The 26,268-nt window shown below is 42.3% G+C and overlaps 1 protein-coding gene across 6 annotated transcripts in view; it reads left to right on the top strand.

Moving 5' to 3' along the window:
- wdr33 (WD repeat domain 33) overlaps positions 1-26,268 on the top strand; it is a 118,489-nt gene that overhangs the window by 21,143 nt on the left and 71,078 nt on the right. For 5 of the 6 annotated variants that reach the window (XR_013579579.1, XM_078563477.1, XM_078563481.1 and 2 more), the window contains exons 2-3: positions 5,591-5,818; positions 25,449-25,517. Coding sequence is in view for 5 of the 6 variants with exons in the window: in XM_078563477.1 (XP_078419603.1) it covers positions 5,615-5,818; positions 25,449-25,517 (273 nt within the window). In the remaining variant the exon portion in view is untranslated. Of the gene's footprint in view, positions 1-5,487; positions 5,510-5,590; positions 5,819-25,448; positions 25,518-26,268 lie in introns of those variants that run through there. The other variant, XM_078563478.1, reaches the window with a different exon arrangement.

Raw genomic sequence — 26,268 nt, forward strand, 5'->3', positions numbered from 1 at the left:
GCCCTGTACAGCTGTAGCAACAATTCCCTACTTGAACACTTGATTCCCCTTGCAATAAATAGCAGTATCTCATTTGCGTTCCTAATCACTTGCTGCACCTGCATACTAACTTTTTGTGATTAATGTTCCAGGACACCGTAACCCTCTGGACTGTAGAGTTCTGCGGTCTCTCTCCATTTAAATAATATTCTGCTTCTCTATTCTTCCTCCCAAAGTGGACAAATTCACATTTTCCCACATTATGCGCCATCTGCCAAATTTTTGCCCACTCACTTAACCCATCTAAATCCCTTTGTAGACTCCTTAAGCCCTCTTAGCAGCTTTCCTACCTATCTTTGTCATCAAATTTAGCTACCAAATGTTCAGCCCTGTCACCCAAGTCATTGATATAGTTGAGGCCCCAGTGCTGATCCCTGTGGCATTGTGCTAGTTATTGCTTGCCAACCCAAAGTGACCCATTTTCCCTACTCTCTGCTTCCTGTTAGATAACAAATTTTCTATCCATGCTACTATGTTACTCCCGTCCACCATGAGCTCTTATTTTGAAAAGTAAATTTAGATGTGGTACCTTATCGAATGCTTTTTAGAAATGCCAGTACACTGCATCTGCAGGTTCTCCTTCATCTATCTTGCTTGTTACTTTTTCAAAGAACTCCAATCAATTAGTCATGCATGATTTCACTTTCACAAAATTGACTGTACCTGATTGTATTATGATTTTCTAAATGTCCTTTTATTATCTCCTTAATAATGGATTCTAGCATTTTCCTTATGGCAGATGTTAGGCTAACTGGAGTCTAGTTTCCTGCTTTCTGTCTCTCTCCTTGAATTATATTTTACATTTGCGATTTTCCAATCTGCTGGGACCTTTCCAGAATCTAGGGAATTTTGAAAGATCACAACCAATGCATCTACTATCTCTGCAGCCACTTCTTTTAAGACCCTGGGATGCAGACCACCAGGTCCATGGGACTTGTCAGCTTTTACTTCTAATAATTTTCCCAGTATCTTATCTCTAGTGATTGTGATTGTTTTTAGTTACTCCCTCCCCTTTATCACTTGATTTTCAAGTATTTTTGAGTTTTTTTTGCATCTTATACAATGTCTTTTGTAGGTGAATAGGTTGGATGTGTAAAACTAGTGAAGAATTTGGTGTCAATTTTAATAGTGTACACAGAATCCAGTTTAAGATTCATAGCTAGGTAAGTGTGCAAAATAATTGTAACCATTTAAAAAATTTTCACCAGTGGATTTCCCATGACTTTACACATGGTTTACCAAAATAGAGTGTAGTCTTCAGGTGAAATGGAGTTTGAGGGCAGAGGATAATTAACCAGGGAATGCAGATGTAATTCAGTCCCATTTTAAATAACTGCATTTTAGCTGTATATTTTTAACTCAGTTATAAATTTCCATGTAGTGCCTTGATTGAGGGCAGGAATGACATGCATTGTGACAAGTTTGCATTGGCAATTTTCAGCATAAATGGAGAATTTATAGTCCGAAAAGGTGACAGGAAATTTCCTAGGATATATAATGAGAGATATATTGTGATACAGGGGAGGTGGTGGTATTGTCACTGGACTAGTAATCCAGAGACCCAGGATAATGCTCTGGGGACCCGAGTTCAAATCCCATCAGGGCAGAATTTGAATTCAATAAAAATCTGGAGCTTAAACTCTAATGATCGTGAAACCATTGCTGATTGTCATAAAAACCCATCTGGTTCACTAATGTCCTTTAGGGAAGGAAATCTGTTGTCCTTGCCTGGCCTATATGTGACTCCAGATCCACAATAATGTGGTTGACTCTTAAAATGCCCTCTGGACAAGGGCAATTAGGGGTGGATAATAAATGCTGACCTAACCAGCGACGTCCACATCCCGTGAACAAATATATAAAAAAAACATACACTGATTTGCGCTGAAATACAGTCTCACACCTCTGTGTGAGAGCATACACAGCAGATTGTAGCAGACTGTTTGTGGAGGGGTTGACCTGTATGCCTGATACACATTTCACTCTAACATGTAAACTTGGGGTGGCAGGTCCAGCCAGTTGTGCCCCAACATTGGCACAGCTGAGGTAGCTAACTTAGCAAAGAGTGGGGACCAAACACAGGCTATGTTTTTTCATCAAGTCTTTTCATCAGTCAGTTCCACAATAAAAATCTGTTTTTTTCCAAGTCATTTTTTAGGGATGTGGGCTTCGCTGGCTAAGCCAGCATTTATTGTCCATCCCTAACTGCCCTTGAGGTGGTGGTGAGCTACCTTTTTGGACTGCTGCAGTCTCTGTGGTGTAAGTACACCCAATGATGTTAGGGAGGGAGTTCCAGGATTAACATCTGTGCTTTCAGCAGCCATAAAACTTACTTAATAAAGTTCTGATTCAGAAAGTTACTTGATTCTTCCACAAGACATGGAATATTTTCTAGATTCCGCGAAGAATAAAACCAACCTTATCGGTAGGAACTTGAATTCACATTTTAGTTGCAATGAGTTGTAGCACGCTTATTTTTGATTTCCTGATTCCCTTCATCCTAGTGGGTTAACTGGACTAGTAATCCGGAGAACCAGGTTAATGCCCTGGGGACCTGAGCTTGAAACCCACCATGGCAGATGGTGGAATTTGAATTCAATAAAAATCTGGAATTAAAAGTCTAATCATGACCATGAAACCATTGTCGATTGTTGTAAAAACCCATCTGGTTCACTAATGTCTTTTAGGGAAGGAAATCTGCTGCCCTTACCTGGTCTGGCCTACATGTAACTCTAGACTCTCAGCCAAGTGGTTGACTCTTAAATGGCCTAGCAAGCCACTCAGTTGTATCAAACTTCTACAAAGTTTCAAAAAAGGAATGAAACTGGAAAAACCACCGGCATTGACCTAGGCACTGGAAACGACAATGGCAAACTCAGCCTTGTCGACCCTGCAAAGTCCTCCTTACTAACATCAGACTAGTTAAGCAACAGCCTAACACAGTCATCCTCATGGAATCATACCTTACAGATAATGTCCCAGACACCGCCATCACCATCCCTGGGCATGCCCTGACCCACCAGCAGGACAGGCCCAGCAGAGGTGGTAGCACAGTGGGAGGGCATTGCCCTGGGAGTCCTCAACATCAACTCTGGACCCCGTTAAGTCTAATGGCATCAGATCAAACATGCCACCCTCCCTTAGCTGATGAATCAGTGCTCCCCCATGTTGAACACCAGTTGGAGGAAGCACTGAGGCGAGGATGCAGAATGTATTCTGGGTGGGGGACTTCAATGTCCATCACCAAGAGTGGCTCGGTAGCACCACTACTGACCGAGCTGGCTGAGTCCTAAAGGACATAGCTGCAAGACTGGGTCTGCTGCATGTGGCGAGGGAACCAATAAGGAAAAAACATACTTGACCTCATCCTCACCAACCTGCCTGCCGCAGATGCATCTGTCCATGACAGTATCGGTAGGAGTGACCACCACATAGTCGTTGTGGAGACAAAGTCCCGCCTTCACATTGAGGATACCCTCCATTGTGTTGTGTGGCATGACCACCGTGCTAAATTGGATAGATTTCGAACAGATCTTGCAACTCGAGACTGAGCATCCATGAGGTGTTGTGGGCCATCAGCAGCAGCAGAATTGTACTCGAACACAATCTGTAACCTCCTAGTCCGGCATATCCTCCACTCTACCATTACCATCAAGCCAGGAGATCAACCCTGGTTCAATGAAGAATGCAGGAGGGCCTACCAGGAGCAGCACCAGGCACACCTAAACAACGAGGTATCAACCTGGTGAAGCTGTAACACAGGACTACTTGCATAAGCAGCAAATGATAGAACCAAGCGATCCCACAGCCAACGGATTAGCTCTAAGCTCTGCAGTCCTGCTTCATCCAGTCGTGAATGGTGGTGGACAATTAAAGAACTCATTGGAGGAGGAGGCTCCCCAAATATACCCATCCTCAATGCACTGTGGGTGTACCTACACCACATGGGCTGCAGCAGTCCAAGAAGTAGCTCACCACCACCTTCAAGGCCAACTAGGGAAGGGCAATGAATGCTGGCCCAGCCAGCGAAGCCCACATCCTGTAAATGAATTTTAAAAAAAGTTTGGGCCTGGAGCAAATATCTTTGCACAAAGTGTTTAACGGTTTGAGCTGGTTTAATGATTTGAAAAAAGAAATATAAAACTTCGGCCAATAGACCTGCCATTATCACCAAGCTAAGCTCGAACTCTTATAATTGCTTTAGCTGACAGAGAGCAGAGGATCACTCCACCAGTTTGATTTGAATATAGGCTCCAGAGGTGAAATGTCATTGCCTAGCTTCTGGCCTCCCATTCTGTACCCCAGAGGTATGCGGATGCTTGGTCATTGAACGTGTTCAAGACAGAGATCAATAGTTTTTTGGATATTGAGGGATATGGAAATAGTGTGGGGTATTGGAATTGAGGTAGATCAGCCTTGATTTTATTGAATGGCCGAACAGGCTCAAAGGGCCAAATGGCCTACACCTCCTATTTATGTTATGTAATTTCTGCATCCGAGATGGAGATGGTCATCACACCACAGGCTTTTTTTCCTTGGGTGTTTGAAATCTCTGTCCTTTTGGACAATTTATCTATTCTGCAAACCTTGACATTGCCAACTAATGTTGAATGAGCTTTGTTGAATGCTTTTTAAAAATCAAAGTAAACTGCTTTCATTGAGCCACCTTGGCCACTAGCCGAGTAAGCCTCAAAGAATTCCTATAAGATATGATTTATTTTATCCAAAACCTGTTCTTCAAATGCTGACATACAGCCTACCATAGAGTTCCCTCGACCACTTTTCGTCTGTAGCTGTTAGGCTAACCGACTTGTAAATTACAAGACTTACGCATTTTTGTTTGAATATTGTAATTGTATTTGCCTACTCTCCAGGAACTACTGGGCTCGCTCATTACTTGCTTTGTTTTCTTGAGAGTTCTATCATGTATCCTATCTGGTGAAGAGGCTTTATTGATTTATGGATAAAAGAAGGCCTTAAATTCATAGGCTGTCTGATTCAATTGGAACCTGATTTTTCAGTGACACTAACATGAATTCTTGACTGTATCTGAAATATGCATGTGAAAAAGTTAATCGCTCTATATAGAGAGAGAACCGTGTGCTTTAAAACTCAGCAATACTTGCCTTGTGGTGTGTTTAAAAAGCCTGTTACACAATTGAAGCACTCGAATGACATGATATTGAAGGTTAATGCAAGCAGCGAGAGGCAGTTCCTAATGAGTATTCAAGTATTTTTTGTTGTTTCCATTTCCATTAACTATTGAGTAAAACTGTTCATGAAGTCTGTGTGGTATTAATCTCATGTTGCTCAGTAATTGTTTCTGCTTGAGTCTGGCTGCAACCTTTGATTTTGAGTTGTGCATTTGGTTTTGTGTGTGGAATTAGGAATCTTGTTCACTGATTGGATGTATCCATGTGAAACAGAAATATGTTACTAAAAGTCACCAACTTGTTTCTGGATTGAGTAGGTAACTGGTCATGATAGAAAGAAGTTAGTATATGAAAGTTCAAAATTTCAACTGACTTTTCATATGGATTTTTTTTTACAGGTCTGTTACAAGAATTTTATCACCATGGCTTTGGAAATAACCTCACCACCTCGGTTTTTTCACATGCCGAGGTTCCAGCACCAGGGGCCAAGGCACACCTTTTACAAGCGGCCAGATTTTGCTCAACAGCAAGCTATGCAGCAACTGACCTTTGATGGCAAACGCATGAGAAAGGCTGTGAACAGGAAGACGATCGATTATAATCCATCTGTTATTAAGTTCTTAGAGGTGAGATGAGAGTAACAGGGAGACAGTTTGCGAATGAGCTTATGTTGGAGTGTTCTGCACTCCATGCTAAGTGAGGGGTTTTAGAACCATTTCACTGATTCTTCTAATTTTGACATAGTTAATGTGAGATGCAATGAGTGAAACGTCCATCACTCCTATACTCAACTCTTTCTTTAAGGTGGTAGATACACAATTCTTGCGAATGGTGTTGTGACACTTAGTAAATGGCCCAATAAACTATTACTGTTGTATACATGGAATTAAGCACATTTTACATCTAAGGGTCCTTGATGAAAACTTTTTTTCATTATTCACATCCTACTGTGCTTTTGAGAGTTAACTCTGAAATACATAGCATGTGATCATATTTCAACCATCTTGGTTTGCTAAATATGTACAGTACTGTACTTCATTAACAGACAGGAGACTGGCCGCTTGTGGTTGGAGTGAAATAAATAAGCTGTGAGATGCATGCTTAATACGGGTTATAAAAAGGAGTAAAAACATTGCCTTTTTTTGGGCTTGACAGAACCCAGTTTTGCCAACACATTCCAACCTGTTGAATGCAAGTTGTAATCCATCATGTTCCTTACCTTCTGCCATATTGACATCTGAATTGATGCAGCAGTATACTGAAATCACCCTGTCAGTGCCACTGGGGAATTGTGATCATGTGTCCCTGCCTGCCTGGAACCAAATTTTGCAATAATTGGCACTTGGGACTGTAAAGGCTCCCAATCATCGCTGCATCTGAAATCTGTCAGTGTTTTTGATGAATCTATGTCCTGGTGAATTTGATGACTAAAATGGCAGGTCTACAGGAAGCTGTGGAAATGTGGAAAAAGTAAACTTTTCCATTTCTGTAATTTAATTTTTATTGTTTTCTGTTAAAAGTTCTTCCTCTTAGGTCCGCTGCAATTGCAGTGCTTGAAAAAACAAGTCCCAATGGTAATATTACATCTGGAAAGCTTCAGTATCCCATAAGGAAATGATTTTCATCTATAGGTACAAGCCCGAGCAGCTTACTGTCCCTGTCTTTGCTCTCAGAAAAACAAATCACACATGGGGATTAGTCTTAACACTTACCTCTAATTCGTGCTCTGTTTCTTGCCCTGTCACTGACCAGAATTGGTGCTAAGCTAGAATTATGGAATCACAGCAGAACAAACAAACATTGCTCCTTACAGCTGTGGATCAGTAATTGCAGAGTTAGTAGCAGACAAATTATTTCATAAATTATTTTTCTAAGTTTAGATGGGAAGAAAAGGCTGCAACTGATACAGCAACACAAAATGTTGGAAACGAACAGTAGGTCTGTGTGTGTTTAAAATAAACAAGCTGAAATTTCAGGTAGAGACCTTTGTCAATGGAAACAACTTTGCACCACTGTTCCCTTTTATTTCTGATCAACTTCAGTGTTTTTTCCTTGCCAGTGTTTTCTTTATTTCTCCCATTTTGCTTCAGTTTTCTTGATTTAGTAGTTTGGGTATCACACGGCCACCAATTGTTGCAATTTTGGGTTCTTGGAAAATGATTTTCTTCCTCGATGAGTTTCTGGCATTTCCCATAAGCAGACTTTATCCCCTACGATCTGGAAATCATACCTTATTTGTTTTGGATAATCTGCCCTTTGATTATAGATTATCAATTGTCCTACCAAAAGCAGATTAAATACCATCTCATGGACATGACTGCACTTCATTCCTATTCACAGATGCTAAACTCAGATCAGTTTTACAAACAACAGGAGTTAATTAGTAGGGTGCCAGATTGGTTGCATTGGTAACACTTCACCTGCAGCTCAAAGATGTGGCTTTGAGTTCAACTTGAGGGGTGTGCAATTTGGGCTTATTCTCAAGAGCAGTATTGTGAGGAGTTAGAATGTGTGAGATCCTGACCTTTGGATATGATGTTAATTTGAAGTCTCGTCTGCTGCTTACCTGGGTGTTAAAGATGCAGTAGCATTGTTGAAAGAAGAGCTGGGAGTTCTCGGTGTCCTCCTCAATGTTCCTCCCATGAACCAATGTCACCAAGAAAAGAACATAGCTTGTCATTAATCAGGGCTAACTGCGCGTTGTTACTGATGCAGAATTACCACCACATTTGCCCACAAATCACTGCAGTTCAAAATGTAATTCACTATGTGAAGTTGTTTGAGATGTTCTGAGAAAAAAATGCCATTATGTAAAAATGAAGTGGACCTTATTCTTCAAAAATAGTATTTGCATCGAGCATGTCATCACCTCAAATGTCAACCAATTTGAAAGTGTACGATGCAGATATTTTTTGCATAACAACCAATCACAAGTTGCCAAGCACTAAGTGCATCAATCAAGTAGCAACCAGGATAAACTACCAGTGAACAATTGTTGGTCAGCAAACAGCTACCACTTCAGGAAAGAACCAATAAAATTGTACAAAATGTTTTGAGAAATCTTTTCCCCACTAATAGTGCTCACTAAGGTGAGGACTTAGGGCTGAAGTAAGGTTTCTAACTTCTAAAACAAATCACAAGAAAATTAAACTCTTAGATATCTGTAATTTTCGTTTGTGCGCCTGAAATGTTTCCACCAATGTTTTATGTTGGTGGTCTTGCTTCTAGAAGCCTGGGCACGGATCACTGGGGCATTCAGGAGCTATCATTCTGTTAACTAAGTGAATAGTTCAACCAAGTGTCAAACTACAACTGCCAGGATTTACCAGTTCACTCTGCAAGCCATGTTCACAGAAGAGCTCTTGCAATGAAAATTAAGACTGCCTCCTATCAATTAAATGCGCACCACTTTTTGGAGGAAGAATGGCATTGTTAGGTGCACAGTGCTCTATTGACATAGGATGCTGGTATTGCTGCTTGTAAGCCTGGGTCCTTTCTTCTCCAGCCTGCCCTTTTCCTGGGTCAACCGATGGAAAAGACCTGAGATCTTGCAGGGCTGTGAGCAAAGAGCAGGGAAGTGGGAATAAACGGATAACACTGACAAAGAGCCGGCAGAGGCGTGATGGGCCTAAAGGCCCCAGAGGGCTGCATGATTCTATAATTGGTGGCACGCGAACCAGAAATTATTCGACCTGATGTGATAACTGATTTGATATTTTCATACAAAAACAGCAAAACATGTACTTTATTTGAGATAACAGCCAAGAAAGTTATGTAACTAGTTTATTCTAAGTGTTACTGCAGTTGTGCAAGTTTTTTCAGAGTTATTTATGTCTGTCTTTGAAAAATTGTTTTCTTTTTGTGCTCTCGTAACATTTTCAGCACTGGCATCACGTTTTGACATATTCTAACATGCTCAGAACAAAATCCAAAGAGGGATTGGAAGCAAGGATTCGTGACTGTGTGCCAGGATTTGGAAGATGTTGTGCCTTTTCAATGTTTTCATTTTCTAACCAAGTAGTTTTTTAAAAGCCAAATTGACGGATAAACATAATTGTATTGGAATATCTAACAGCTACACACTGCAATTATATACAAATAAAAGTGGGAGGTAGATAAAAACATGCACCATCCTCTCAGGAACATTAATTTTTATCTGCAAAGGTTTACTCAACATCTGCCTTGTCAGGCTAAGCAGACTGTTAGTGAGAAGCTCATAATGGGCCCAAACAACACCTATTCCAGATAGTTGCTGTTTACTTTGATGCAATCTTAATCTCTAAACTGGGATCTAAGGACCCCATTTCAAATTTGATTAGGTACAATCTGAATTACAATGAAATGAAAGAAGTTCAGATTCTAACACTTTATTTTCTGATTTCTTTTTCTTTTGATTTCCTGATTCCAAAGTATGTTTTGTTTTTTGTTAAATAGCAAATGCACTTAAAAATCATGGAGGCAAAAAAAGATCAAGATAACTTTGGCTGAGGAAAGTCATTTACAGCATTTGATTTCATCCCTACCAAATACCACTGCAACCCTTTTCCTATCACAGTATCTAGTTCACAGCTTCAAATCACCTTTTCTAGCAGCTAATTTCAGCTGCCACATTACCTTCTGAAAATAACCAACAAAAACAATCGACGGATCAGATCAAAGCTTCTCAGTCCTTCCACATCTAGTCATGAATGATCGTGGATAACTAAACAGTTGATGGGAGGAAGTTCCATGAACATTCCAATCCTCAATGATGGCAGAGCCCAGCGTGTAAGTGCATAAGTCGTGGCTGAAGTGTCTGCAGCCAATTTCAGCCAGAAGAGCCGAATGGATGATCCATCTTGGCCGTCTTCTGAGAACCCTACCTGCAAGCATGCCAATTCAATTTGTTCCATGTGCTATTGAGAAACAGGTGAATGCACTGGATACTGCAAAGGCTATGGGCCTCATCAATATCCCAGATGTAGAGATGAAAATTTGTTCTCTAGGACTAGCTGTGCCCCTATCAAGCTATTCCCGTACAGCACCAGCACTGGCATCTACTGACAAAGTGGAAATTAGCCTGGTATTTCCTGTACAGAAACAGGACTGATCCAATCTGGCCAATTAATGCCCCGCCAGCCTACTTAATTAGCAGTATAATGGAAGGGGTTGTTGACAATTCTATCAAGTGACACTTATCAATAACCTGTGCAGCCTGGGTTCACCCAGGGCCACTTTGCTCCAGGCCTTGATACAGCCTTGATCCAAACATGGGCAAAAGAGCTGGATTCCAGAGGTAAGGCAAGGGTGACTGCTCTTGACATCAAAGCAACATTTTATTAAGTGTAACATGGAGGAGCTTGGTAGTAAAATTCAAGCTCCTGGGAATTGTGGAGGGGGTGGGGGGGTTGCGTGGGAGGAGCTTTCTCGTGGCTGGTACAATGGAAAATTGTTGTGATTGTTGGAGGCCAATCATCTCAGCTCCAGGAACACCATTGCAGGAGTTCCTCAGGGCAGTGTCACAGACTCGATCGTCTTCAGCTACTTCAATGAACTTCCCTCAACTGTAAGGTTAGAAGTGAGGATGTTCATTGATTGCAGTGTTCCACAGCGTTCACAGCTCCTCTAAAAATGAAATAGTCTGCCTCCACACGCAGAAAGACTTGGACAACATTCAAGCTTGGACTAATAAGCGGCAAATAACATTCATACCATGCAAGTGCCAGACAATGGCCATCTCCAAGAAGAGAGAGTTTAACAAACTCTCCTTGACATTCACCACATTATCATCATTGAATCCCTCATCAACATCCTGGGGATGTAACTTCACTGGACCAGCTATATAAATACTCTGGCTACAAGAGCAAACCAGGAGCTAATTATTCTGCAGCAAATGATTCACCACCTGACTCCCAAAGCAACTCCCAAAGACTCCCATCTACAAGGCAGAAATTAGGAGTGCGATGGATGTAGGCAGCTGCAACAACACTGAAGAAGCTTGACACCATCCAGGGCAAAGCAGCCCCTTTGGCACCCTATTCATAGCCTTAAGCATTCAGCCCTTCCACCACATGTGCACCTTGCCTGTAGTGTGCACCATCTACAAGTTGCACTGCAGTAATTTGCAAAAGCTTATTAAACGTCGTCTCTCAAGCCTGTGACTTTTATCACCTTGAAGGACAAGGGCAGTTTACACTTGGAACATCAGCGACAAGTTTTGCTCCAAGTTGTGCACAATCCTGAGTTGGAAATATATCGCTCTCTCTTGGCTGGGTTAAAATTTTGGAATTCTTTCCCCAAGAATTGTGTGAGTACCTTCATGTACTGCAGTAGTTCAAAAAGGCGTTCACCACCTTTTCAGGGGTGTTTAGGGATGGGCAATAAATGCCAGCCTTGCCTGTGACAAACACATCCCATGAAAAAACACAATTACTTTCTGACCTGTATCGCTATTGTTTTTAGGCTTATTTTTCGTAATTGTGTTAAGGATCTTGTGTACCTCTAAGAAAGTCATATTTTCTAGTTGAAAATTTAGTGTTGTGACCTGGACACACCAGTACACATTTGTATTTATCATTCCGTTTCTAATCTTTTTCTTTTGAGATGCTAATTAAATGTGTAAAAGGGTATTTTATGATCTGTGACAAGCTTTAAAAATTCTTAAAACCAATTTGTTTGATGCATATTAGATATTCAACGGCAAAAGGCATAAATTTTGTGAATTAGATTTATCTTGTATTTGAGGCTGACTGGACACAGTCAATAAGGAGATGTAGCGATGGATAAAGAAAAGACAATAGATGGGATATTCAAACAGAAGTATATGACAGCTTACCAAGTCACAGGCAGAAATAAATATAACAAAATAATTTATATTTGCTGCTTGTGTGGCTTGTTTTTTGCTGTACAGCTTGGGTGAAAAGAGCTGATGCTACAGACTACTGGAAAATGCCTAACTGCGTATTTGTGAAAGAGATGCACAGAACTCAATCTCATGAGAGTATCAAGTTTGGTGAATTGACACTGCTGCCAGGTTTTTGGAAAGGGGACTACAATAAGAACTGAACATTAAAAAAATGCACTTAAATATGCATTTGAAGCAGTTTTTAAAATGTATTTTTTTAAAAAACTGCACCTGTCAGCCAAGTGGAGGAAGAACTAGTGGTTTTGGGTCCTATTCCAGAGACTTGAGCACAAAAATCTAAGCTAATACTCCAGTGTAGTGTGGTGCTGAGGGAGAGCTTTGCTGCTAGAGGTGCCACCTTTCAGATGAAACGTTAGAAATGAGGCCTCTTCTTTCTGAGGTGGATGTAAAAGATCCCATGGTACTACTTGAAGCAGAGCAGGTGGAGCTTTCCCCAATGTCCTGCCAATATTTATCTATCGGTCAACACAAAACATTATCTGGTCATGTCATATATTGCTGTTTGAGGGAGCTTGATGTGCATAAATTGACTATTGCCTCCCCTACAATACAACCGTTACCGTACTTTCAAAGCACCTCATTGGCTGTAAAGTGCTGTGGGCCGCCCTGTGGCTATGAAAGGCACTGTATAAATGTAATTTTTTTCTAAGTGGTGGATCAAGCCATTGTTAATTTGGAACCCGGCTTTGGTGTTGCAGGAGTATTTTTAAAGCACAAAGATCCCATGACACACTTCAGATTTGGAATAGGGAGCTCTTCATGTGTCCTGGCTCAACATCCCTTGCCCAACCCACACCACCAAAACAGATTAACCAGTTCCTTATCAACAGCTTTCACCACTTCCGGAACTCCACACTTAATGCCATGCATCGCCACCTGCATGCTCTTGACTTTTCTCTTCGGCACTGACTCGTTCTATTTCAAAGTTGTCATCCACAGTTCCATTTTGTCCTCTGCCTCGGATGGTACTTTTAACAGAGAACTTGCTTTTACTTCAGCTTTGACAACTCTTAGATACCAAAGCCTCTCCAAATCCTTCTCCTTCATTTTCTTTTGACCTCCACCCCTCCTTCCAATCTCACCCTTTGCCATGTTTACACTCTCCCCTCTGATCTTGTCATCTCTGAACACAAACAATCGGTCCTCAGACAAGCCCTCAGCTTCATCTTAAGCGCCCATCTCAATGAACTTCAAACTTGATACGACACTGAGATCTTCATCTTCTGCCTGTGCACCAACTTTGCCTTGAGCCTTCCTACTGCATCTTTCTCCCATTCTCAGAATTTGTGTTTTACATCTAGCCTCATACTCTGTCTTAATGATCTCATTGGGAACTGCCACATAACATCGGCTATCTCAGGTTACAGTAAGGGGAATAGAAAAACTATCTCCCTGTAAATTTGCAGCACTCTGTTCTCACAGGTCTAGACCTGACATTGTCATTAAACCTGTTGACAAGGGTGGCGTTGTGGCTGTTTGGTGAGCTAGCCTCTACCTTGCAGATACTAAACGACAACCCTGCAACACCTCCATCTACCAGCCCCATGATCATCGAACACCAAACAATCCTTTTCCAAACTTTCACTGACCTCTTTTTGGGAGATTTTTGCTTGACCTCCAAATTTGTAGATATCCAAACCCTACACAGCCAGCTTCTACCTCCATCCAAAGGTCACAAATGGGGCTATTCTGATAGACTCATTATTTCAGCCTGTTCTTGCCACAAGGAAAATATTGCTTCTGTGCCATAAATGACTCTGATTCCTATTTCAACTCTGTTTTTCCCTTTCCCAGAGTCTTCTGACCTGCACCCATGACTCTTCCAATACCTTGTGAGTTTCCAGCTTCCTGGCCCTAACTGTCTCTCATGCACCATGGACGTCCAAACCCTCTACACCTTCATCCCTTGTAAGCCCTCTGCTTCTTCCATGAATGGAGGCCCAGTCAGTTCCCATCCACCCTCCTCCACCTGACTGTACTTGTTCTTGCATTGAAACACTTCTCCTTGGACTTTATTCGCTTCTTCCAAATAAGTATTGCTATACCAACTAGTATGGGTTCTAGCTATGCCTGCCTTTTCATGGCATACATGAAACATTTTGTTCCTATTCTATTCTGTTTTCTTCCCTCACTTTTTTGGTACATTGAATACATTGGCACTGCTTCCTGAAAAACTTCATCCTTTGCCTTGAGGTCCATCTCCAACTGTTCCCTTCCAGGGGATAGGCTGTCACTCAATATCTACTTTAAGCCCAGAGTCCTCCACAGCTACTTTGGTTACACTTCCATCCTGTTTTCTGTAAGAATTCTATCCCATTCTCCCTGTGCCTTTGTTGCATCCGTACTTACTTTCCTACCAGTGCTTCCAGAATGCCTTTCTCCTCGACCAACAATTCCCCTTCCATTGTGGTTGACAAGGCCCTCATATCTTTCACCATCCTCAACGAACCATGATAGGGTAAACCTTGTCCTCCCACCCACTAGCCTCCATATTCAATGGATCATCCTCTGTCACCTCCAGCATTATACCATAATCAAACCCATCTTCTCCTCCTCCTCTTCTGCAACATTCTGGTTCGCTCTTCGATCATCCCCAACACCCACCTTCTTCCCATGGCATCTTCTGTGTAAGTGCAGGAGATGCAGCACTTCCTCTTTCACCACTACCGCTTCTTATTGTCCAGGGCCCCAAACACTCCTTCCAGATGCAAGTAATTTGTTTGTATTTATTTCAGTTTAGCATTTGCTGCTCATAATGTGCTCTTTTCTACATTTTGAAAACCAAATCCAGATTGGAGGTGTTTCTTAAAGCAATCACCCATTCAGTCAGCAAGTGTGAACTTGAGTTTGTGGTTGCTTGCCATTTTAATTCTCTGTCCCAATCCCATTCGAACCTCTGTGTCAGCTGTGGCTCAGTTGGTAGCATGCTCACCTCTGAGTCAGAGGTTGTGGGTTCAAGACCCACTTGAGAAATTGAGCACAAAAGTCAAGGCTGACACTCCATTGCAGTACTGAGGGAGTGCTGCACTGTTGGTGTTGTCATCTTCCGGATAAGACATTGACCTGAGGCTCTGCTGGTGGATGTAAAAGATCCCATGGTACTATTTTGAAGAGGAGCAGAGGAGTTACCACTGGTGTCCTGGCCAATATTTATCCCTCAATCAACTTGGCAAAAACAGAATGCCTGGGCGTTATCACATTGCTGTTTGTGGGAGTTTGTTGTATGCAAATTGGCTATCGCAATTTCTATGTCACATCAGTGACTACTTCATAAGTACTTCATTGGCTGTAAAGTGCTTTGAGATGTCTGGTGATCGTGAAAAGCACTATATAAATGCAAGTCTTTTTTTTCTGTCCTCTGCTTCCTACACTATCCCAGCAAAGTCGAACAGATGCTTCTGATGAGGCACTTTACAGCCTTTGATACTCATCGATAATACCCTTTCTATTTTCAAACAGTAGGTGCCGGTAATTGTTCTGCCATTTAGGGCTCCTTTGGACTCCTCTTTTGTTTCATGTACCACTACAACCTCTCCTTTCGTCATTTAATCACTCCTGTTTTCCACCCTATAACATACCTTTCCTAGTGTTCTTTCCTTCTCACACACCTCTCACTGCTTCTATACTTCCAGTTCTGACAAAGTTATTGACCTGAAAATGACTTTGTGTGACTGTGACCATGGTAAATTATCCCCCCTCCCCATTCTTGACCTGTCTGCAGCTTTTGCCATGGTTGACCACACCATCCTCCTCCCATGCCTCTCCTCCAATGTCAGTCTGGGTGGGATGCCATCGGCTGGTTCTACTCTTTCAAATCATAGCCGGAGAATCACCTGCAATGGCTTCTCTTCCCATTGCTGCGTGGTTTCGATTGGAGTCTTGTAGGACTCTAGCTTTGGTACCCCTGCTTTTTCTCTTCTACAGGTATGTGCTGCTCCTTGGTCACATCATCCGGAAAAAAAAGTGACCTGATTCCAATTGTATGCTGATGATACCCAGGTCTATCTCTCCACCATCTCTCAGCCCTTGCACTGTTTCTAATTTATCATGCTGCTTGTCCAAAGTCCAGCCTTGGATGAGCAGAAATATCCTCCCAACTAATTACCTGGAAGACCAAATCCATGGTGCCCGCTAGAATCTGAGAGTGACTGCCCTTGACATCAAGGCAGCATTTGACTGAGTGTGGCATCAAGGAGCCCTAGCAAAACTGGAGTCAACGGGAATCACGGGGAAAACTCTCGGCTGGCTGGAGTCACACCTAGCACGAAGGAAGATGATTGTGGTTGTTGGAGGTCAATCATCTCAGTTCAAGTACAGCACTGCAGGAGTTCTTCAGGGTAGTGTCCTCGGCCCAATCATCTTCAGCTGCTTCATAATAAGGTCAGAAGTGGGGATGTTTGCTGATGACTGCACAGTGTTCAGCACCATTCACGATTCCTCAGATACTGAAGCAGTCCATGTCCAAATGCAGCAAGACCTGGACAATATCCAGGCTTGGGCTGACAAGTGGCAGATAACATTTGCGTCACACAAGTGCCAGACAATGACCAGCCCCAACAAGGGAGAATATAACCACCGCCCCTTGACATTCAATGGCATTACCATCACCGAATCCCCCACTATCAACATCCTGGAGGGTTACCATTGACCAGAAACTGAACTGGACTAGCAATATAAATACTGTGGCTACAAGAGCAGGCCAGAGGCTAGGAATCCATAGGAAAGTTACAGCACACGGCTGAAAAAGAAAAAAATAAACTGGCTGCCCATTTTAATCCCACCTTCCAACACCTGGTATGTAGCCTTGCAGGTTCCAGCACTTTAGGTGCAGATCCAGGTGCCCTTTAAATGAATTTAGTGTTTCTGCCTCCACCACCAAACCAGGCAGTAAATTCCAAACACTCACCACCCTCTGGCTGAAGAATCTTTTCCTCCTGCCCCCTCTAATCCTGTGGCAGATTACTCACCACCTGACTCCCCAAAGCCTGTCCACAATCTACAAGGCATAAGTCAAGAGTGTGATGGAATACTCTCCACTTGCCTGGATGAGTGTAGCTGCAACAATACTCAAGCTCGACACTGTCCAGAACAAAGTAGCCCGATTGATTAGCATCCCTTCCACGAACATTCACTCCCTCCACCACTGATGAACAGTGGCAGCAGTGTGTACCATCTACAAGATGCACTATAGCACCAAGGCTCCTTAGCACCTTCCAAACCTGTGACTGCTACCATCTAGAAGGCCAAGGGCAGCAAATACATGGGAACGTCACCACCTGGAAGTTCTCCTCCAAGCCACTCACCATCCTGACTTGGAAATATATTGCAGTTCCTTCACTGTCGTTGGGTCAAAGTCCTGGAACTCTCTCCTTAACAACCCTGTGGGTGTACCTGCACCACATGGACAGCGGTTCAAGAAGGCAGCTCACCACCACCTCAAGGGAAATTAGGGATGGGCAATAAATGCTGGCCTAGCCAGTGACACCCACATCCCATAACTGAATAAAAGAAAACTCCAGCCATCTGCCTGGTCTTTGTGACTCCACTAGACTGTTAGTAACCTTGACATCCTATCTGACCCTAAGCCGAATTTCTATCCATTTATCTACTGCATCAACAAGACTGCTGACTTTCACCTCTGTAACATATGCTCCTGCCTCAGGTCTTCTGTTGCTGAAGCTCTCATCCGTGCTGCTGAAACTCGTCCATGCTTTTGTTGCTTCTTGACTTGACGAAACCAATGCTTTCCTGACTGACATTCCATCTCCCACCCTTCCATAAACTTCAGCTCATACAAGACTGCTGTTCATATCTCATTTGGTGCCAGGCCGCTTTCCCCCATTTACTCCTATGCTTGCTGACCTATGTTGGCTGCTGGTCTGTTAATGACCCGATTTTAAAATTCTCATCCTTGTTTTCAAATCCCTCTTCCCTTGGCCTTCTCTATCTCCAGCCTTTTCCAGCCCTGCAACTGTTTTGAGAACTCTGTGCCCTCGAATTATAGGCTGTTGTGCATCTGCCATTTGAATTATTCAGCTGTTGGTGGCTGTGCCTTTAGCTTCCTCGGCCCTAAACCTTGGAATTTCCAAACTAAGTCTCCATGCCTCTCTATCTCCATCTCTCCTTTTAAGATGCTCCTTAAAATCTAGCTTTAGCCAAGGTTTTCTGAATACTTCTTTAATGGATTAGTGTTGAATTTTGTTTGATACCTCTCTAATTAAATACTTTGGGATGTTTTAATATGTTAAAGGTGATATGTAAATGCAAGTTATTAAAACATGAACCCAGTTTCTCCATAGATGCTGCCTGGCCTGAGCATTTCTGGTATTTTCTGTTTTTATTTCAACTTCCCAGCATTTTGCTTTCGCAACCAGTTATTTATCTCATTTGCAATTTCTGGGAACTTGCTGTGTGCAAATTGGTAGCTGTGTGTTGCCTACAGTGACTTTGCTTTCAAAAAGACATTCTTTGGAAGTGAAGTGTTTCTGTCACTGAGATGGTATTCTGCAGGCACAACATCTATAACATAAAGCATAGAATCTTACAGTGCAGAAGGGGGCAAACTTGCACATTATGCCTGTCCTGGCTTTCTGAATGAGCTAGACATTAGCCCATTCCCTGCTTTTTTCCTATAGCCCTTGATGTCCTTCCTAAAGTTTGGTGCTCATAATTGGATACGATACTCCAATTGAGACCTAACCAGTAAGTCTGAAGATAGCTTCTTGAGATATAGAAACCTGTTTCTTGGTTCACAGTCTGGATAAAGGAACCTTATTTTTCTCATGAGTTAAGTTGCATTGTAGATGCAAGAATTCTCACTTCTAATATAACTGGTTATCTTGGAAGATACAGGAACTATCATCTTGTTTTAAATTCTGTAAGAACCCTTTATTGTCTTGTGAAAAACTATTTGTCCTGTATTTCACAAAGCGGGTTAGAAATCTTACTGTGCTGTGTGCTCAACAATGTTGTGCATACAGTGGAGTGGAGTGGGCTTAATGGCTGCCTTTTGTGCTGTAAGAGCCTTTGTTCCTGATATTCCCTAGGGTCAGCAGAGAGGAGTTATGATCAGAAAACCCAAAAGTCCATGTTTCCACAAATGCTGTGAAGTTTTAACTCTATGGCATGATGTTTTTTAAATCGGATTTTCTAGTTTTCCTGATTGACAGGCTTGGCTGCCTGTTGGTGGGGAAATCCTGCGGCATAGTGCTGCAGCACAAGAGCAAGTGTGGTTAATGGTTTGAGGCAGAGATCGTCCCTCAGTGGGAGCAATGGGGAGAGGTGGGGGTTGGGTCAATGATGGGGTCGATGATTGTTAGGGTGGGTGGTGTAGATCATGGAAGTGGGGTTGCTTTTCCCAGAAACCTGGACAAGAGTATTGAACATTATTAAAATGGAGACATGCACACTCCTTAAAAGATTTCACTGGCCGCCCATATCCTGAGTGTGTATTGGTTGTTCAACCTTTGTCCCACCTCCGTTAGAACTGGAAGTGCATGAGTTTGAGGCGACTGGATTTCCTGTTGCGCATTTTTAATATTTAATCTTCTAGCCAAATCAAACACACACTTTTTATACCCTATGATTCTAATTCTGAAGTATTTTCCCCAGTGTATGTGTTAGATGAAACTTTTTTTTCCCCAAAAGATCATTCCCCTGCCCTATTTATACTTACACCCTGCATTGTATTTGCTTTGTGTGACCATTTCCTCCCTCAACTAATGATGCATCCCAGGTTTATTATCCCTGATCTTCAACCTGCCTTGTTTTGTGCTTCCGCTGTTCAGTGGGCAGGCAGACTGCTATTGGGAATGCTCACTGAGGCATGAGGGGCTATCCTGCCCTATTCATTTGATCTCCAGTTGAGCTTCTGACCTTATATGCCATCACTAAGACTAATTTCCTCCTCCATAACATCGCCCAACTTTGCCTGTCTCAGCTCATCTGTAGCTGAAGCCCTCATTCATACCTTTGTTACCTTTAGACATAGCACTCCTGACCGGTCTCCCACATTCTGCCCTCAATTGTTCAGTTGAAATTGAGCAGAGTGCACTCACCCACTTGGCCACTGAATACTCCAATGTTCATCCAATGCGTTATTTATTGTGACGGGCGGCCTACTTATTCCAATTTTTGTTGCTCCTAATGTTTTATTTTCACATATTATGTGGCCATATCCAATTCCTGTGCCAATGTTGTTGATGCTGAATAGTTTCAACTTTGAGTACCATCATGTCTGTCTTGGGCCTGTTTTGCAGCCATGTGCAGAACCAGGCTGCCATTCACACTATAGGAAAGCTTGCGAAGCCTTAGAGAGAGTGCAGAGATTTTCTAAAATGGTACTAGGCATGCAGAACTTGTCTTTATGTAAAACAAAAACAAAAATACCTGGAAAAACTCAGCAGGCCTGACAGCATCTGCGGAAAGGAACAGTTCCTTTCCGCAGATGCTGTCAGGCCTGCTGAGTTTTTCCAGGTATTTTTGTTTTTGTTTTGGATTTCCAGCATCTACAGTTTTTTGCTTTTGCCTTTATGTAACACTTTTCACAACCATTGGACGTGCTTTACAGCCAATTAAATACTTTTGAAGTGTAGTCACTGTTGCAATGTAGGAAATAAGGTGGCCAATTTGCACAGAACAACCTCCCACGAGTGCCAATGTGATAATGACCAGATAATCTGATTTTGTGATGTTGATTGAGGGATAAATATTGGTTAGGACACTAGGGATCACCCCCCTGCCATTCTTTGAAATATTGCCATGAGATCTTTTACAACAACTTGTATTTATATAGCATCTTTCATGTAATGAAACAGCCCAAGCTGCTTCACAGGAGCGTTATAAAACAAATATGACACTGAGGTCTTGTGGCATACTGGGTAGTGTCCTTGTCTCTGAGCAAGAAGCTCCAGGTTCAAGTCCCACTCCAGGACTTGATGACCAAGGAAGGTCCGTTATGAGATCCTGAAGGTACTTGACAGGGGTAGATACCGGGAGGATGTTTCTACTTGTGGGGAGGCTAGAACTAGGGAACACTGTTTAAAAATAAGAGGTCTCCCTTTTAAGACTGAGATGAGGAGAAATTTGTACATTTAAGGCTGGAATAGACAGATTTTTGGATTCTCGTGGAATGAAGGGATCTGGGGATTGGGTGGGAAAATGAAATTGAAGCCCAAGATTAGCCATGATTGTACTGAATGGTGGAGCAGGTGCGATGGGCTGTGTGGGCTACTCTTTCTTAGGAGTCAGAAGGAAAATGTAGTCAGATGACCGCTTGGTTAATGAGAGAGGTTTTAAGGATTATCTTAAAAGAAGAAAGTGAGATAGAGTGGCAGAGAGGAGTAGGGGGTGTATTCCAGAGCTTTCAGCCTTGGCAACTGAAGACGTGGCCACCAATGGTGGATTGATTAAAATTGAGGAAATACAGTAGGCTAGATATGGGGGATTGCAGATATCTCAGTTGTGGGGCTGGAGGAGATTGCAGAGATAGGGAAAGCTGAGGTCATGGAGGGATCTGAAAACAAGGATGAGAATTTTAGAATCAAGATGTTGCTTGACCTGGAGCTGATGTCGGTCAGTGAGCACAGGAGTAATAGTGAAGCGGGACTTGCTGTTAGTTAAATCATTAACAGCAGAGTTTTGGATGACCTCAAGTTTACGGAGGGCAGAATGTGGGAGACCAGCCAGGAGTGCTATGTCTAAAGGTAACAAAGGCATGAATGAGGGTTTCAACTGCAGATGAGCTGAGAGGCAAAGTTGGGCGATGTTATGGAGGAGGAAATTAGTCTTAGTGATGGCACCGATATAAGGTTGGAAGTTCATCTTGAGATCAAATGTGACACCAAAGTCGTGTACGACACCTTCTTCAGTGCAGCTTTCCCACTGTACTGCACTGGAATGTCAGCCTTGATTAGAGCAGAGAAGGTTAAGGGGAGATTTTAAGAGTTGTGCAAAATCAGGACTGGTTTTGATAGAGTAAATAAGTAGGAACTGTTTCCAGTGGCAGAAGGATTAGTAACTTAAAAAGGGTTAGAGGACACAGATATAAGGCAATTAGCAAAAGAAGTAGAGGCAAGTTGAAACATTTTTCCTATGAAGTGAGTTATGATGATCTAGAATGCACCGCCAGAAGCAGGTTCAACAATAGCTTTCCTAAGGGAATTGGATAGGTACTTGGTGGGGAAAGGTGGGGGATGAATTGGAAAGTTTGATAGTTCTTTAAGACAGCTGGCACAGCCAAGCAACCTCTTGTGCTGTAGCATTCTAAAGTTCTGTCTTTCCTAATTTGATCTTCCTGGAATCATGGTGTACTTGAGGTACAATATCTCATAAATCCAAGTATTCAGTTTTCTTCATATTGGGGGAGCTGTTTAAAACCTTTATCACTAAGTACTGCAGGTTTAATCTGACCCATTCAGATTAATATTTCCTTTGTCTATCCAAGATATTTTCCTTCTCTCTCTTACCTACTCTCTTGCTGCAGTTAATAAGAGAACTGCTTCTTAGCTGTGGCCTAGAATGGTCTGGAGTAGCTGCTGTGTTCTTCTGCTTCCTTTCCTCTTGTAGTTAACCTTGTAGACTCTGTTCAACTCCTCCCCACTGCAACATTTCAGCAAATAATAATCAGATGGAGGATGACAGCTACTAATCTGTGCTTGGTTGTGGCGATTGTATAAGTGCCCAGATGGGGTTTTGTGGATTTTCACACTGGATGACCTATAAATTCCTGGAATGTACCCTCCGGAAAATCAGCTGTTTTGTTGAGCGAGTGGCCACTGATTCTGGCAAGTGCAACAGGCCTTCGCAATACCTACTGAGGTCAGATTTCAGGGGAAATCCAATGCTGCAGGCTTTGTAAACCTGTTATCAGCCTGCAACATGGCCTGCATTAAAAGACTGATACTGAAATTTGCGAGGATCATCCTCACCTCAAAACACTGCACAAGCAATGGGCAATGATGAATAATAGACAAAGTGTTTATTTGTGTGACAAAGTCAGCTCGCCTCAGTTCCTTAACAGCAGGCTTCCTCAAGGCTTAGTATTTCTACTGATGCTCCTCAGTGCCTCTGCGGATAACAGGCTGCCAATGAAGTCATGCCCTGTCAACGCAAGCAGTCACCTTCTGCCACCTTGAGTTCATCTTGCACAAAGAGCTAAACACCAGAGAGCAATGAATGCTCCACTAAACAACATTCGCTGTGTACCATCTGGATAACAGGAACACTATGTGCACCCTGAAAGTGACCACCTGTGGCAATACTATCAGACATGACCCCACTCTGACCTATTTCGGAGTGAACTGGAAGGACCACACACTAACCACCTGAAGAAGGTAGCCACCAAAACGAAGATAAGGGTCAAGCTGGTCCAAATATTGGTAAGCACAAGCTGGAGAACATCAGCATCAGTGCTTTGGACATCAGTGATAGCTCTTGTGTACTTGGTAGCTGAGTAGAGTACTGTACACAGGGATGGATGAAAAGTAGCTACACTCAACTAGCTGATGTCCAACTGAATTCTTTAATGCTGTATATTACTGGAGCCCTCAAGCTGCATCCAACACCCTGGCTGCCGTGCTGTTGCACATTGCTCCCGCATCCACTTGTTGCAATGTTGCAACCCTCCAGCAAGCCCAATGAATCAAGGAAGACAAACATCTCCCCATCCACCAAGGCCTCAACAACATCCCTAAACGCTGCCTGAAGTCACTCGAGCCCTTTTAGACCCACAGGCTTAACCTTCAACGATGTGATTTCAACCCTTTCTCATTGGAAAACTGAAAGGAGTTCACAAGGTCTCACAAAACAACATCCTGTGAAAGACCTGATGCAGAATATCACTGGCTTTGCTGTTCCGCGAAACTCATGGGCAACCTTAAGCCATATCTGCACAAACCATGGCAGATGCAGAAAATTGATGCACAATTGGACAATTAAAAGCTCTCCAATGTGCTATTCTGGTCACCCAGAATAGACAATCAATCATGTAACAATTCAATGTCTGATTCACACGCAGGAGAGATACATCACAATGATGTACTCCCCTATTTCTAACGAAATATCCACCTTTAACCACCAGAATGTAAAATTATACTTGTTGCCCCATATCTATATCAGCCATAAAAAGAGAGAGAGAGATGTAAGATCAAGTAGTGTATGTTACCAAATTGATCATTGAAGGCATCACAGTTGAGTCCAGTTGTGCCTGTGTAACATCCACATCATCCAACATGAATCCAAGGGCCACAGTTAGGGAGGAATGTTGTTTGATTCCTTTTTCTGCCTTATCTTCCTCACTCCCCCTGCCCATATCTCCTTCCACAAACCCAGGACCAATGAAGCAGTTCTAATGCTGCCTTGAGACCAGCTAATTCCGAGAGTACAAGGACATTCCTGGTTTAGCAATTTCAGCACCTCCCTGAATGTTGCATTGGAATGAGAAGCTGTAAAGCCTGTTTTTCATTCCATTAATGTAAAAGGAACAGAAAATTTAGGAATGGTGTATTTTGTTTTTGCCATTTACGTTGCCATTTTTTGTTGCTGGCTCAAGCCTGTTGAGTCAGTCTCCCTCACTGTTGTGCCTCTGTTGACCAGAAAGTACCTGCATTTCCTGAGTTAACTTCATAGTGAGCACTGGGGCCTGAAATTTTTCACCAGGCTGACAATTGTCTCCAGAGTCAAGGAATCTCCATACTGGTTCGGAGTACTTGGGCTCAATCTTGCCTTCACGCACTGCGACTTGGGGATTATGATTAAATTACAGAAAAATTCATTCTTTTCAACACAGTTTAGACCCAGCAACCAGAAGGAAGAGGTCTAGAACAATGGAATTTAGGGAAAAAGTGCACAGGGATGATCACTTAAATCTTGTTTGAAGCAAGTTGAGAAGTATCTTGAATAAATGTTGCAACACTGAATGGAACAGCTCTGTGCTGTCACTGTTAACATTGCATTGATGGTTATATGTTCCTTCAATCTGCCAGAACATAATACTGAGTGAAAGCTTTCAAATTGGAATAAATGTTGGTGGTGAATTAGTTTTAAGAATGAGAGATATATGTTATGTTGTGTGGCATGTCTGCTGGCAGGAACGAGTATTGGAAATTAACGTTAGTATTGTGGGGCAAATGAAAGTGCTGAAGGCAATATGCAAATATAGAACTAGGGTCATTCAAGAAGACTGGTTTATGTATGGTGTAACACATCATTTAATACTGAGTGTGATGGCAAAGCATTGTGTGTGTAAGGTCATAACTATGCATTATTTTGTCTCTTAACATATCTAATGAGTATGTAAATAGTTTTTATTGCCTGGTTCTTCATTTGCTGATTTTTTTTATCTTCAATTTTAGAATCGAGTTTGGCAGAGAGATCACAGAGACCTTCGAGCAATCCAGCCAGATTCAGCTTATTATAATGATGTAAGCATCTCAAACGCAAAGCCTTTGTAAATTCACTGTATTAATTTAATGTGCTGCTCCTGTTGGGTGGCTTAGTTTTGCTGGTGGTGCTGTATGTCACTTCAGTTTGGTTCAATCTTAGTGGCAATGATATTGTAGTTTTATTTTTGTATATTACATAGCAGAACAACTGGATGCTGCTTGTAGTGAACTTTTGTTTCATGAATATGGTTCTGTTTGTATATGTAATTCAAATAAATTACTTGGAAAAAATTGGCCTGATGGGAAATAAATCAAACTAAGGCATTCTTAGGGTTACTAGCTTTGAATTAGATTGAAGAAAGAACACAGCTTACATTAAAAATACATCAGAGAGACAGGCAAGCATCGGGTCTGATATGGGCAAGGAAACCTCCTGCTGGTTATCACCCACTGTCATACTTCAGCTGATGAATCAGTACTCCTCCATGTTGAACACCACTTTGAAGAAGCACTGGAGAGAGAAAGGACACAGAATATGTTGAGTTAGGAACTTCAGTGTCCATCACCGTGACACAGCAGTACCACTAGCAACCGAGATGGCTGAGTCCTGAAGGACATAGCTGTCAGACTGGGCCTATGGCAGATGGCAAGAGAATCATAGTGAGGAAGTAACCTATTTGACCTCATCCTCACTAATCTACCTATTGCAGATACAGCTGTCCATGATATTATTTGTGGTGGAACCATCTTCACACTGAGGGTACCCTTCAAGTGTTGTGTAACACTACCA

Source organism: Cetorhinus maximus, chromosome 19, assembly GCF_964194155.1.
Source record: "Cetorhinus maximus chromosome 19, sCetMax3.hap1.1, whole genome shotgun sequence".
Classification (NCBI taxonomy): Eukaryota; Metazoa; Chordata; class Chondrichthyes; order Lamniformes; family Cetorhinidae; genus Cetorhinus; species Cetorhinus maximus.